The following is a 14,839-nucleotide window of genomic DNA, read 5'->3' as shown; positions in this document are numbered from 1 at the left end:
TTGAAATATGAATCACCTTACTAAATCTAAGCTCGGGGGAGGTGATGGTCTAGTGATTAAAGCGTTGGGCTTGAATTCAGAGGATCCTCGGTTCAAATACTAGCCTGACCGGAAACATTGCTAAGGGCCCTTGGGCGAGGTCCTTAATGTGAGGCATTATTTGTAAAGAGTGTCTGATGCAGATGGAAAAGCACTACATAAATGCAGTCCATTTACCATTTTATTTTCATGTGAGACTTAAGAACCCCCCGCACAGACCCATTCCTGGTTGGTTGGTGCTTTTTTTGTTTGTTTTGTTCCTGACAAAGTGTGTGTGAACAGATATGTACACAGTCCAGATGGACACGAGGTGGAATTAAAACACGACAGTTTAACACCAACAACATAAACTGTCTCTTTCTGTTGCACTGGTTCTCTCGCTTTGTCTAACCGATTTCACCTCCCAGACTGGATCTTTGGTCACTAGCTCGTTCTGTTCAGCCACGTGCCTTTTCCAGGTTGAATCCTCGGACAAGCTGCACTCAAGGAGAACATGTTAGCTTCACACAGAAAGGACCAGGTCACATTAGAACCTGGGAAGCAGCAGTGCAGTTAACCACTCCATCACGTCAATAAGAGTATTTAAAAACAATAAAAGAGAAAGCCCCAAGTCTGGATACACTAAGAACAGACTAGGCCAAAATCCCACGTATCAGTATACATAGAAGATAGGAAGCAAATGATGAAGCTGCTGGGGGGGGGGGGGGGGACATGTCAAGAGAACATGTTTATATGCGTAAAATAATTTCATATTGTGCATTTGCATAGATCAGAGGGAGTGCTAAGATGGCTGCTCCGTGGCTTCACTGTAATCAACTCGCCTGTCACGTGACTCGTGCGTGAAAAATGGGGAGCTTGTCCGGCGATCAAAATCAGGCTTACAGGTGGGTGATTACCGCACACAGAAAGTGGAAACACACGACAGAGCAAACGTCCCGTTTTTCTTGTGTGTGTTTATTGTTTTGTTTTTTTTGTTGTTTTTTTGCGCATGCGCAGATAGCGAATATTATAAATCTGGTACGGTGGTCATACGTGACACCGTCCTGAGTTTAAAAAAAAACGCTACATGTTGAAGCTCAGTTTACACGCGAACACAAAGAAAGATGAGCCGCTGTAAGGTGCTGAATGTCGTTTTAAAAGATGAAGTTGAGCAGCAGAGAGAAGGTTTGTGTTGTGTTTACAGCTGAAACCGAGGTTCGTTCGGATTAGCCTGTTAGCTGCATCTAGCTCCTGGAAGCTCTGCTAAAAAGAACGGCTAAATGGATTTTATTTTCCCCTAAAACTATTTCTATGTTACACGTCTGGCTGGGAAATACATGAAAAAAACCACTTGTTTTTTAAGACGAAGCAAATTCCTGGCTGCGGCGTTAGTAGTAGTAATAGTAGGAGTCAGACACACACACACACACACATATATATATATATATATACATTACAGTGTATTGTGTAGACAATAAGATGGCATAGACTGACCAACAAAAGTAATTTTTAAATTCATGTGCTGAAAAAGCAACATGTTTTTGTTTTTTTAGTATTCTGATTTAAAGAGCCTGTCACAGTTTGCAAACCAAACTGTACCCCCCTAATAATTGGTCTACCTGCCTTTACTGCGCATGCGTTATTTCGGACCACAGCAGTTCGTCTGAGTCTGACTCTTCACCCAAAGCGATGAAGGGGAATAATGTGATTATTAACCATCAGATGACAAGATAAAGCCTATTAAATCATTGTAAAGTCAGTTTTAAGCAGAAACGAGGCAAAACTCAGTGACGCTTTGAAATGACATACAGTGAACGCATCAGCTAGCAGCTCATATAGCCGTGGCGCTTTGGTCGCTTCATCCAGCTTTATGATGAAATAATGATGAATTTATGTGGAAATGATTGTTGTACAAAAGCTTCAGATATCTGTTGCTGAGATAGATGATGACTGGAGTGCAGTTTTAAGCAGAAACAAGGCAATAATCAGTGAACCGCAGCTAATGACCCATGTGCATTGAAGGCAAGGCGGACCAATTTTTAGGGGGACTGTCCGGTTGGCACACACTGGCATACGTCTAATAAATTAATGCACCTGTCACACTTGGACGATTATCCAGCATATGTTGACAGCCCCATTTACACCCAGTGGTTCGGGTCAGTACTGCGCGTTGTGGTGTGGATCAATAACAGTAATTTAACATTATTTTTATTTATTTATTTATTTATTCATTTTTTTTATCTTGGTGGACCATTTTCATTGTATACAGAATGCTGATGAGTGGACTGGCTGTGGCAAACCCAGCTGTGAATGAATGGAGTGCTGTGACTGTTTAAACTTTTAAAGCGCTGTTAATTGCTGATCAGGTCATCACAGACCTGAATAATGAAACACTGTGATGATTTAGAAGCGCCAGTCGACTGTGATCAGAATTCAATTCAATTTATTCGTTTTATATAGTGCCAAATCACTACAGATTCGCCTCAAGGTGCTTCACACAAAACAATTCAAAAAACAGAATAAAATGAATTAAGAGAGTAAAAAGCATAGTAACATACTATGTCAGTATGCTAGCCATACTAAATGGAAAATAAGTGCGTCTTAAGTCTGGACTTGAAAGTCTCTACAAAAATCTGACTTTTATTGACACAGGGAGATTGTCGCCAGATTTTCACCACAGATGCATATTAGGTCAATGAAGAGACCACTAAATTTTGGATGAGTCGGATTCTGGATCAAGATTTCACTTTGTATACGCTTTGAAGGATTACATCAAAGCTACTTCACAGATTCTCACCAAATTTGCATCACAGATAGATATTAGGGCACGGAAGACTCCATTGAATTTTGGAAGTAATCCAGATCCGGATTCTGAATCAAGATTTCACTTTATATACACTTTGAAGGATAATGTCAAAACTGCATCATGGATTTTGATGAAATTTTCAACACAGATACATACTAGGCCATAGAAGACTCAAAGTTTGGAGGTGATCTGGATTTGGATTCTGATCAAGATTTCCATTTATATAGGCTTTGAAGGATTATGTCAAAACTACTTCATGGATTCTCACCAAATTTGCACCACAGATAGAATTTAGGGCATGGAAGACTCCATTAAATTTTGTTGGTGATCCGGATCCGGATTGGCAGACGTCAGAACTCTTTGATTGCTCTTGTTCATAAATACTTTTTAGCCCATATGTTGTTTTTTTCCTTTACACTGAAAATCTTATTTGATGTGCAAAAACTGACTGTCACTTTAATTCTCTCAAACATGGGCAACTATCTGCCCATTTTGCAGGTGTACACCTGCCTCCTTTTCTGCCTCAGTGGGGAGGTGGATGGAGATGGAGGAGGTGGGAACCAGCCAGTGCATGTCCTTGAAAATAACTTCAGTGTGGTGGCCGACGGGGTCCAAAAACACTTCAAATTAAGGCAACACCACTAAATGTGGTGTATATTGACAAAAAGCAAACAACAACAAAAGCATAACAAGATAAGAAGCATGAAGAAAAACAAACCCCTCTTATAGGCACAGAACACAGATACAACCTACAGCACATATAATCATGTAATGTGCTTAACGTGTCTGCTACAAATTCACACAGCAGAAGAATGAACAACCCAAAAACTGGTTTCTGCTTGAAGGACTTTAACTGATGTTTGAATCATATTTATCTAATAGATTACAATTTGTTCATGTAAATGGGGAATCTTCTTCACAGACTAAGGTTAATTATGGAGTTCCACAAGGTTCTGTGCTAGGACCAATTTTATTCACTTTATACATGTTTCCCTTAGGCAGTATTATTAGACGGCATTGCTTAAATTTTCATTGTTACGCAGATGATACCCAGCTTTATCTATCCATGAAGCCAGAGGACACACACCAATTAGCTAAACTGCAGGATTGTCTTACAGACATAAAGACATGGATGACCTCTAATTTCCTGCTTTTAAACTCAGATAAAACTGAAGTTATTGTACTTGGCCCCACAAATCTTAGAAACATGGTGTCTAACCAGATCCTTACTCTGGATGGCATTACCCTGACCTCTAGTAATACTGTGAGAAATCTTGGAGTCATTTTTGATCAGGATATGTCATTCAATGCGCATATTAAACAAATATGTAGGACTGCTTTTTTGCATTTATGCAATATCTCTAAAATGAGAAAGGTCTTGTCTCAGAGTGATGCTGAAAAACTAATTCATGCATTTATTTCCTCTAGGCTGGACTATTGTAATTCATTATTATCAGGTTTTCCTAAACGTTCCCTGAAAAGCCTCCAGTTAATTCAAAATGCTGCAGCTAGAGTACTAGCGGGGACTAGAAGGAGAGAGCATATATCTCACCCATATTGGCCTCTCTTCATTGGCTTCCTGTTAATTTTAGAATAGAAATTAAAATTCTTCTTCTTACTTATAAGGTTTTGAATAATCAGGTCCCATCTTATCTTAGGGACCTCATAGTACCATATCACCCCAATAGAGCGCTTCGCTCTCAGACTGCAGGCTTACTTGTAGTTCCTAGGGTTTGTAAGAGTAGAATGGGAGGCAGAGCCTTCAGCTTTCAGGCTCCTCTCCTGTGGAACCAGCTCCCAATTCAGATCAGGGAGACACACACCCTCTCTACTTTTAAGATTAGGCTTAAAACTTTCCTTTTTGCTAAAGCTTATAGTTAGGGCTGGATCAGGTGACCCTGAACCATCCCTTAGTTATGCTGCTATAGACTTAGACTGCTGGGGGGTTCCCATGATGCACTGAGTGTTTCTTTCTCTTTTTGCTCTGTATGCACCACTCTGCATTTAATCATTAGTGATTGATCTCTGCTCCCCTCCACAGCATGTCTTTTTCCTGGTTCTCTCCCGCAGCCCCAACCAGTCCCAGCAGAAGACTGCCCCTCCCTGAGCCTGGTTCTGCTGGAGGTTTCTTCCTGTTAAAAGGGAGTTTTTCCTTCCCACTGTCGCCAAGTGCTTGCTCACAGGGGGTCGTTTTGACCGTTGGGGTTTTTCCGTAATTATTGTATGGCCTTGCCTTACAATATAAAGCGCCTTGGGGCAACTGTTTGTTGTGATTTGGTGCTATATAAATAAAATTGATTGTTGATTGATGTACCAGCTTATAATTCTGCGATGAGTCACATGTTATTTATTTTCAGGTACAGTGCATAAGGAAAGTATTTGCAGCGCTTGATCCTTTCCACATTTTTTAATGTTATGGTCTTATAAATGTATGAAATAATTTTTTTCCCCTCAAAATTCTACACACAATACCCCATAATGATATTGTAGAGAAAGTATTTTTTTTTATGTTTTTTTTTTTGTTTGTTTGTTTTGTTTTAATTTGTTAAAAATAAAAAAAACTAAGAAATCTATCTGTTGCTAATTACACAATTTTGGAATCAGTGCTGCAATGTTTTTTTTGGGTTGTTGCAATAATGAAAGTCAGATTTTTTTTTTTTTTTCCTTTTTCTGACTTCTTGAGAAGCAGAGTTTCATCATGTCCTTGTCTTTATTGTCCCTGTAGACCCGCAGCAGTTCTCTGTGAGTAAAGACATGATTCCTGTTGAACAGCAGGACTGGAACTTCAGTGTGGACCAGGAGGAGCCAGGTGGCCTGCACATTAAAGAGGAACATGAGGAGTTCCCTTTGACTGGCGTTCCTGTAAAGAATGGTGGCAGTGAAGAGAAACCACAGTCATCCCATCTTCATCACACCGAGGAAAACAGAGAGGTGGATCCTCGAACCAGCAGCTCAATTGAACACATGAAAATAGAAGAGGAAGGCCCAGAGGCAGACAAATGCTTAAGGCAGGATATCGATGACGAGGGTTCTCGTGAAGGTGAGAGTGATGACAGTAACAGCAGTGATTTCTGGAAGGAGACCAGGGAACGTCAGTCTGGTTTAAAAACTATGAGACACAATCAGGGCTTTGACCTGGACTCTGAGGCTGAGGAGAAATCATTCCTCTGCTCTGAGTGTGGGTCCAGTTTTCATAATATTCATAGTCTGAACCGCCATAAGGCAGCACACAAGAGAGGGCGCTGTAGCTGTCCAGTTTGTGGTAAAAGTTTTGTTTATCAAGGAACTTTGAAACAGCACCTGCTGGGCCACACAGACCTGAAATCTTTCAGCTGTGGCAAATGTGACCAAAGATTCACTTCACTCCAACTCCTCAAACATCATGAGTGTGCAGGACTACAAGCGCACGGTGACAATGATCCAGATCGACTTCTCCATCAGGCCTGGATGTTGGTCCCTGTTGGTGATGTCAGCAACTTTACGCTTTACAAATGCTCAGACTGTGGGAAAAGCTTTGACCGCAAACAGTATATGCTCGCACACCAGAGCGTTCACACCAGGGAGAAACGATTCAGTTGCTGCTTCTGTCCGAGAATATTTACACATTTAAACTCTGTGAACCAGCACATGAGGACCCACACAAAAGAGAAATCATTCAGCTGCAACACGTGTCATCAGAGCTTCATGTGGCCGGCACAGTTAAAAAAACACCGGTGCCCATCTGAGTCAAACTGAACACAAACCACACACAGCATTCACATTGATTCTTAACTTCACAGTGACTCACACAGTCAGGCTTTTGATTTAAAGTTAACCTACACTTAAAGCCCCGGTCACACAGCGCTAACAAAGGACACTGAAGCCAAAACGAAACAAGAAATCTGGAATTACAGACTTTCAGAGACATCGTTTAACCATCGTCCTGCTTCCTTCCTATAGCTGGCGCTTCGTCAGAATTTTCAGACTGTTGAAAATGTGAACGAATCCTGACAACAACCTCAATTCATCCATATTCCCTTTTGCTTTCTGTCTTGACGGTTCCTCATCATTTGTGTAGTTCCTGTACCATCAGGGTTCCATTTGATTGTTGTCCAACTTCATCCTACATCCCAAGTCTGACGTCTTGCACGAACATTGATGATATCTGAATGGATCAGTAACTGAAGCTCAGACAAGATGAACGTGACTCCTCCATGTGTGAGACGAAAAGCAACGTTTTCATACAGAAACAATAGCGGCAAGTATGGTTTATCAACTACTTTAACTATTTACACATGTTCCAGCCGTCTGCAATATGCGTGTGCACATGTAGTGAAGATTACCCTTTTGTCAAGATAACCAGCTCTCGCAGCTGCGGGTGCTGTAGAGAGCACAGACTGGCTGCAGACTTGAGCACAGGCTGGCACTCGGTATGATACCTGCTTTCATGTCACGTCATCATGAATGTTTTGTTTTGATTTTGTTTAAAGCGTCAAGGTCGCCATTCGCTTTGTCTTTCTTTTGTTAGTTACCATTTTGTTTCATTCTTTTATGCGGTCTGGACTCGCAGGCTTCTCGGTGATGGGAGAAGTGTGCAGGCTCAATTGTTCACTTTTTCTCAATGATTTCTGACTTTGTGACTTCGTTCAGCTATTGCTGTGTGTCGTGTGACCGGGCCCTAACTAGTGGTGAGCAGAGTTCAGCTAACCGCTAATTAGCGAAGCTGACTTTTTCGTTAGCAGATTACCTTTTCAGCTAACATTGAAAATCATCAGTGGACCAATTTGCTTCCACTAAATTTAGTTCTGCTAACTTTCAGTCCGCTAACATTTTTTTGCTGGCATAGTGAGTAAAGCAAACATTAGGCATTATGTTTGGTTTTTACAAATAATTGTGTATTTGTAAATATGTCCTTCTTTTTTTTTCATTTGTAAAAAAAAAGGCATTTGCAAAACTGAAAATTCTGTTTGTGAAGTGTGATTCAGCCTTTGTGGATCACCGATCACACTCATTCATCGCTTTGCTCACTTGCACAATATTGAGACATTCTGAATGCAAAACTGCATTTCAGATTCACAAATATGTTGGTCTATTCACACTCCATCCAGTAGATGGCCATGTTCTATGCATTTTGATGGGGGGGTGATTCAGAGGAGTCTCATTTCCCATAATGCCTTTTTGTGTGTGTGTGTGTGTGTGTGTGTGTGTGTGTGTGTGTGTGTGTGTGTGTGTGTGTGTGTGTGTGTGTGTGTGTGTGTGTGTGTGTGTCGGTTAACACTCAAACCTTTAGAATTACTGCATTACTTTAAAAGATATGTGCAATATTTTCACTTTGTAAAAATGACAGTTGCTGTTAATGTTGATAACCTGTCCAGAATTAGTTTTGTTCATAAATGAAACCAAGAGTGACAAGTGCCTTGCTTTTGTTGTCTCCTGCCACATGTCTGTGTTGTTGTATGTGAAAGGTAAGTGACAGTTCCTTACAGCAGCAGGCAGGGTGCATAAAGACAAAAGCTCTGGATTGTTGTTCATTTTAGGTTTGCGATTCCTTTTGATTTTACTCAGAAGCCCCTGCGGTGCTTAAACTTGAAACTGAGTTATCAGTAGCTGACAGTGTACCAAATCAATATTAAAAGTTAGCGATTAGCTCTAACTTCCACAATTTTATTTATTTAATTTTTTTTTGGTTTAGCGTTATAAAAGTTAACTTTACAGTTAGTGGACTAGCGGTTATCGAAGCTACCTTTTCGGTTAGCTGTGCCCACTACTACACTTAACACATCACACCCTCAGTCCATTTCTTTTTTTTTTCTTTTTTTCCTCCACTTCCTGACAAAGTGTGTGTGAACAGATGTGTACTCAGACTGCAGATGGACATGAGGTGAAATTATACATGACAGTTTAACACCAACATCATGAATGGTCTCTTTCTGTTGTACTGCTCTCACATTCCAGACCAGACCTTATGTCACCAGCAGGTTCCTCTCAGCCCCTTTCCTTTTCCAGGTTGAGTCCTCGGACCTTCTGCATTGTGGATCAGCTTGTCTGTCTCCCACTATTTCAGACGCATTTGATTCAGTTTATCCTTGTGAATGTGTTTATCACTTGTCCTCTTTGACCAAAGGTAGTTGGGTAGTTGAAAAAGTGTACTTTTACTCACAATCTAGCTGTGCCTCAGGTGCCTTTCATTATCTCCATGACTGGGCTGGTTCAACAAACTCACAGATGTGAACTTTCTGCAGAATCACTGATTTCCATGATTCAAATGAAAATTTGTCATCTCTGATGCATCCATTGAGGTCTGAAACTTGCAGGTACAGGGAGTTTTAATCACCTATTCCTCCCAATAAGATTGCTGTTTCCGAAGAAAAACTACTGTATTTGAGTTTGTAAGATGGCAGCCAGTTAATGTCTGTTTGTGCACAGCATGTCTGTTTACTATCACATCAGTCACACGTAGCATATTGCATCAGCTACATTTACTTCAGTGCTAAGGCTGTCTATTGAATATTTGTCAAAATATAATTGACATTTAGTAAGAAAAATAAGTACAGCTCAGATACTTGTACTGGTGCACCCATAATAGTCCTCCTGTTGGGGACAGGTATACAAATTCAAATTTATTCATTTATATAGAGCCAATTCACCATGAAATCATCTCAAGGTGCTTCACACAACATAAAAAAAAACTGAATTAAAAATTTAAAACAATAAAAAGATGACCATAAACGAATACAAGAATAAAAGCACATCATAACACTAATTATAAAACAGGGAAAACAAATGAGTCTTTAAACGTGACTTAAGTCTCCACACAGTATCTGACTGCCAAATGTGTGCCAGGAGATCGTTCCACAGAGCTGGGGCACGGTAGGAGAAAGCTCTGTGACCGGCAGACTTTTTATTCACCCTTGGAACACACAGAAGTCCTGCACCCTGAGAACGCAGCGTCCATGAACAATTTTATAAACTAATAACAGTACTTTAAAAGCCAATCTTGCAGCAACTGGAAGCCAGTGCAGTGACGCCAAAACAGGCGTAATGTCAAAATTTCTGCTTTGTGTCAAAAGTCTGGCAGCAGCGTTTTGAACCAGTTGAAGACCCCTAATCCTGGACTGCGGTAAGACAGAAAATAGAGCATTACAATAGTCCAATCTAGAAGCGACAAATACATGAATCAAAGTCTCAGCATCAGCCATAGACAGGATGGGACGAATCTTCGCTATATTTCGCAAGTGGAAGAAAGCAGTCCGCGTAATGTCTCTAATGTGGAGGTCAAAGGCCAACATAGGATCAAAAGTTACTCCAAGGTTCCTCACTTTATCCGTATGATGTATAACACACGAATCTATGCTAAGTGATAGCTGATCAAATTGATGCCGATACCTCGCTGGACCAAGAGTAGGAAGTTACTAGACATCCACCTTCTTACTGATGCAAGGCAATCTTCCAAAGATTTTATGTGAATGAGATTACCAGCAATTATTGGCATGTACAATTGAGTGTCATCAGCATAGCAATGAAAGGAAATCCCAAAGCGCTGCAGTATATTCCTAAGGGGTGCTACATAAAGGGAAAAAAGCAGGGGGGCTAAAACGGATCCCTGCGGAATCCGAAACTTCATGTCCCTACGATCAGAGGAGGTGCCATTACACAATATACAGTAAGAACGACTGGACAGGTATGATGTCAACCATGCAAGAGCAGTTCCAGTAATCCCAAAGTGATTCTCCAGCCTACTGAGTAAAATATGATGATCCACATTATCAAATGCAGCACTAAGTTCCAGCACACCAAGACTGTAGTGGTATCTGAGTACATTGCTCGCAAATGGTCATTCACTACTTTAGTAAGTGCTGTCTCTGTGGAGTGATATTTTCTAAAAGCAGACTGAAGTGGCTCAAAAATATTATTCTCAGTGAGGTAGTCCATGAGCTGTCACGAAACCACTTTTTCCAGGATTTTAGAACAAAATGATAGATTTGATATAAGCCTATAATTTTTCAATACACTAGGGTCCAGATTGGATTTCTTAAGTAATGGTTTAATCACTGCAGACTTGAAACATTCAGCAACAGATCCAGAAGTTAATGAGAGATTTATCATTTCCAGCATAGTTGGTCCAAGAATGGGCCACAGGTCCTTAAACAGTTCTGTTGGTATAGGATCAAATAAACAGGTTGTGCTTTTAGTAGACATCATGAGCTTCGTCAGCGCGCCTAATGAGATACCATCAAAATCTGTAAATCTGGGTAACACCTCAGTGGGTGCATCATTCACTGGATTGTCATAATATGTAACTTTGTGATTGCTCATAAACATTCAAACTGTATTTCACCAAATTTTGTCAACTCTTTTGATGAAAGTCTGTGTGAAATTTCTTCAAGTGGTTGCTCTAAAATGCAGGAGAATGCATTTCAGAGCATCTCAAACCTTTTATTTTACAGGGTCCTAGGTGGGCCCCAGACCCTCCGGCCAAAGGATTTCGTTTTCATTGGATTTCTCCGTTACTGAGTCCAATCCCTGTATTGTGTGTACAAGGAACCAAGTGCAAAATTTACATAAGGAGATTGTATTAATGTGTTGTAAGTTTGTGAAACTGGCAATGGAAGGCATGATGATGAATGTCCTCAGTGCATGTGCGCCTCATGTTGTTTTTGAAATGGTCAGGTCTCATTGCATTTGCTGATGCTGTGCCAAACGCCTTCCACCACTCTCAAGTACTACTTTGTTCCTAAATGGAAACCACACAAGTGGCCAACCGGTCCATCCCCAGCTCATTAACCAGCTATCTTCTGCAGCCAGGTGACGTATGTGCATGTCCTTGACCTTCTCCAGCTGTTGGGATCCTCAAAACTGAGGCACTTATTTTCATGTGTGTTCTCCAAACCATTTTGGTAGCCATTGTTTGACTTTGTGCTACTGGTCTTCAGCCTCGCCAAACCTGTGCTTTAATCCACCCCTGTTTCTAGTTACTGATTAAATATAACTGTTAACACATTTTTTAGGTGTGATGCACCTTTTTGCTCCGTATTTTAAAAAACTCCATGAGCTTTGTGAGGAATGAATCACAACCAGACTTTCAAAATTTATGGAGGAGGTGAGACAGGCACTGGATGGTGATGAAGATATTTTGGACAACTGGTAAACTGCAGATGTGTGAGGGAGACAGTTAGGAAGGTGTTGGGTCTAACATCTGTACAAGGGCAGGAAGATAAGATTTGCTGGTCAAATGAAAATGTACAGGAAAGATGAAAAACAGGTTGGCGAATGATGTACAGCAGATTAGAGTGATAGTGGATACAGATTGAAATGTGCTGATAAGTGAGAAGTGTGTAGAGAAGGCGGAGTGAGTATTTTGAGAAGTTGACTAATGAAGAAAAGCTGAGAAGACTGGATGATGTGGAGAGTAAATCAGGAAGTGCAAAGGATTAGAAAGGATGAACTCAAGACTGTTAGAAAGAGTGGAAAGGTAGTTGTTCCACATGACATTTTAGTGGAGACATGGGAATGTTGAGGAGAGATGTGGCAGTGGAGTTTTTAAGAAGAATGTTTAAAAAAAAAAAAAAAAAAAAAAAAAAAAGCTTGTATCATGAGAAGATGATTGAGGAGTGGAGAAGTGTGCTGGTTCTGAATTTTAAGAACAAGTGTTAAGTGCAAGTTGACCAGCCACAGCACAAAGTTACAGGGAAAAAGTAATGGAAACTAGGTTTAGAAAAGAGGTGTGGTTTCATGTTGTCAAAGCACTACAGCTGCGGTGTTTGCTCAGAGTACCGATGGAAAAGTATGGCGAAGGTCAGAAGTGACATTGTGTGTTTATGGATTTAGGGAATGCTTATGACAGGGTGCCAGGAGAAGAGTTGTGGTATTATATGAAGAAGTCTGGAATGGCAGAGAATTATGTGAGGATAGTGCAGGATATACAGGATGTACAAGGACAATATGACAGCATTGAGGTGTGCAGGAGGAATGAAAGATGCAGTCAAAGTGGCGATGGCATTCCATCAAGGATCAGCAGAGTCCTTTCTTGTTTGCAATGGTGATGGAGAGGTTCAAGGGCAAGATCAGGCAGGTGTCTGTGGGCTGCAATGTTTGCAGATGACATGATCTGTGGTAAGAGAGCAGGTTGAAGTGAGCCTGTAGAGGTGGAGATATGCTCTGGAGAGAAGGGGAATGAAAGTGAGTAGGTGAAGGGGTACATATGTGTGTGAAAGATGGAAGTGTGGTGAAATAATGTGGTTACAAGGATTTGACGTGTTTGAAGGTAGATAAGCTTAAATACTTTGGTTCAAGTATTCAACGTAATGGAGAGTGTGGTAGAGAGGTGAAGAAAAGTGGCAGGAGTAATTTGTGACAGGTTATCAGCAAAAGGGAAGGGCAATGTGGTACTGCTTAGAGACGGTGGTGCAAACAAAAAGACAAGACTGAAGAGTCTGCAATTTTCTTTGGGAGTGACAGATAAGATTAGGTTAGGAATGAATATATGGGCCAGGTAGGATGGTTAGAGACCGAGTCAGAGAGGCAAGACTGAGGGGGTTTGGACCTTAACCGTGAAGATGGACTATTGGGGGGGGGGAAATCCTCAAGTGCAATATTTATGTATGTAAAATAAGAAAAGTTTTACTTTATGTGGATAAAACGGGAATGGAGTGCTAAGATGGCTGTTCCGTGGCTTCACTGTGAGTCAGCCAGCCGACTGTCACATGACTTTCCGGGGGAACGAACGTCTTCATCCTGAGTTTTGCGTTTGTAAGCTAGGAAGGCACCGTGTAGAAACGCAGATTTTAGACATACTTTACGCGGGAAAAAAGAAAGATGAGCCACTGTAAAGTGCTAAATGTGGTTTTAAAAGACGAAGTGGCGCAGCGGACAAAAGGTTTGTTTCGTATTTACAATTGAAAACGAGGTTAGCCTGTTAGCTGTAGCTAGCTCCTGCGAGCTCTCCTAAAAACGGTTTCATATATTTTTATCTTTAGACTGTTTCACGTAGTACTGGGAGATACAGCAAAAATATCACGGGGTTTTTGTTTCCGGTTAAAAAAAAGTAAATGCGTAAATTGCTGGTTGATAAGCGGGTTTAGTGTTATTGCTAATACTATAAGGTGGGTTCGACCTAAAATAACCAAAACAAACCAGCAAAAATCGCATAGACCAAATTTCTGTTTTTAAATTTATGTGCTTAAAAAGCAACGTGAAATGGCCTCTTTTTTTCTTAAACAAACCCATTCTGACTTAAAATAAGGTGATAAAACTTGTGGAACGTCCCAGTTGATATCAGAATCAGCGATTTTGGCCCGTTTGATTCCGATGTCACAGACGAAGATTACCCCCTTACCAGATTTGTATATTTGCTATCGACCCATGTGTTGAAAAACAGGGAGTTTGTTCTGTGTGCGGACCAAAATAAGGTTTACAACCCCTGGCAAAAATTATGGAATCACCGGCCTCGGAGGATGTTCATTCAGTTGTTTAATTTTGTAGAAAAAAAGCAGATCACAGACATGACACAAAACTAAAGTCATTTCAAATGGCAACTTTCTGGCTTTAAGAAACACTATAAGAAATCAAGAAAAAAGATTGTGGCAGTCAGTAACTGTTACTTTTTTAGACCAAGCAGAGGAAAAAAAAATATGGAATCACTCAATTCTAAGAAAAAAATTATGGAATCACCCTGTAAATTTCCATCCCCAAAACTAACACCTGCATCAAATCAGATCTGCTCATTGATATTGACCCTATGCCATGACAGTGACTTTATGTGTCTTTTTGCAAGGAATGTTTTCACAGTTTTTGCTCTATGGCAAGATGCATTATCATCTTGAAAAATGATTTCATCATCTCCAAACATCCTTTCAATTGTCCAAAATATCAACGTAAACTTGTGCATTTATTGATGATGTAATGACAGCCATCTCCCCAGTGCCTTTACCTGACATGCAGCCCCATATCATCAATGACTGTGGAAATTTACATGTTCTCTTCAGGCAGTCATCTTTAGAAATCTCACTGGAACGGCACAGAACAAAAGCTCCAGCA

At 40.6% G+C, this 14,839-nt stretch overlaps 1 protein-coding gene across 6 annotated transcripts in view; it reads left to right on the top strand.

Moving 5' to 3' along the window:
- Positions 1–14,839, top strand: part of LOC117501388 (zinc finger protein 287-like) — a 39,614-nt gene that overhangs the window by 3,961 nt on the left and 20,814 nt on the right. For 3 of the 6 annotated variants that reach the window (XM_034160254.1, XM_034160252.1, XM_034160255.1), the window contains exons 1-2: positions 1,094–1,203; positions 5,550–5,864. The exons of 1 other annotated variant lie outside the window; for it this stretch is intronic. In XM_034160254.1, the coding sequence (XP_034016145.1) occupies positions 1,143–1,203; positions 5,550–5,864 (376 nt within the window). In that variant the 5' untranslated portion in view covers positions 1,094–1,142. Of the gene's footprint in view, positions 1–1,093; positions 1,204–5,549; positions 5,865–13,526; positions 13,680–14,839 lie in introns of those variants that run through there. 2 more of the 6 variants (XM_034160253.1, XM_034160257.1) reach the window with 2 other exon arrangements.

This window comes from Thalassophryne amazonica, chromosome 20 (genome assembly GCF_902500255.1).
Source record: "Thalassophryne amazonica chromosome 20, fThaAma1.1, whole genome shotgun sequence".
Classification (NCBI taxonomy): Eukaryota; Metazoa; Chordata; class Actinopteri; order Batrachoidiformes; family Batrachoididae; genus Thalassophryne; species Thalassophryne amazonica.
Note: the sequence above shows the minus strand (reverse complement) of the source record. Positions and strands in the feature narration are given on the sequence as shown.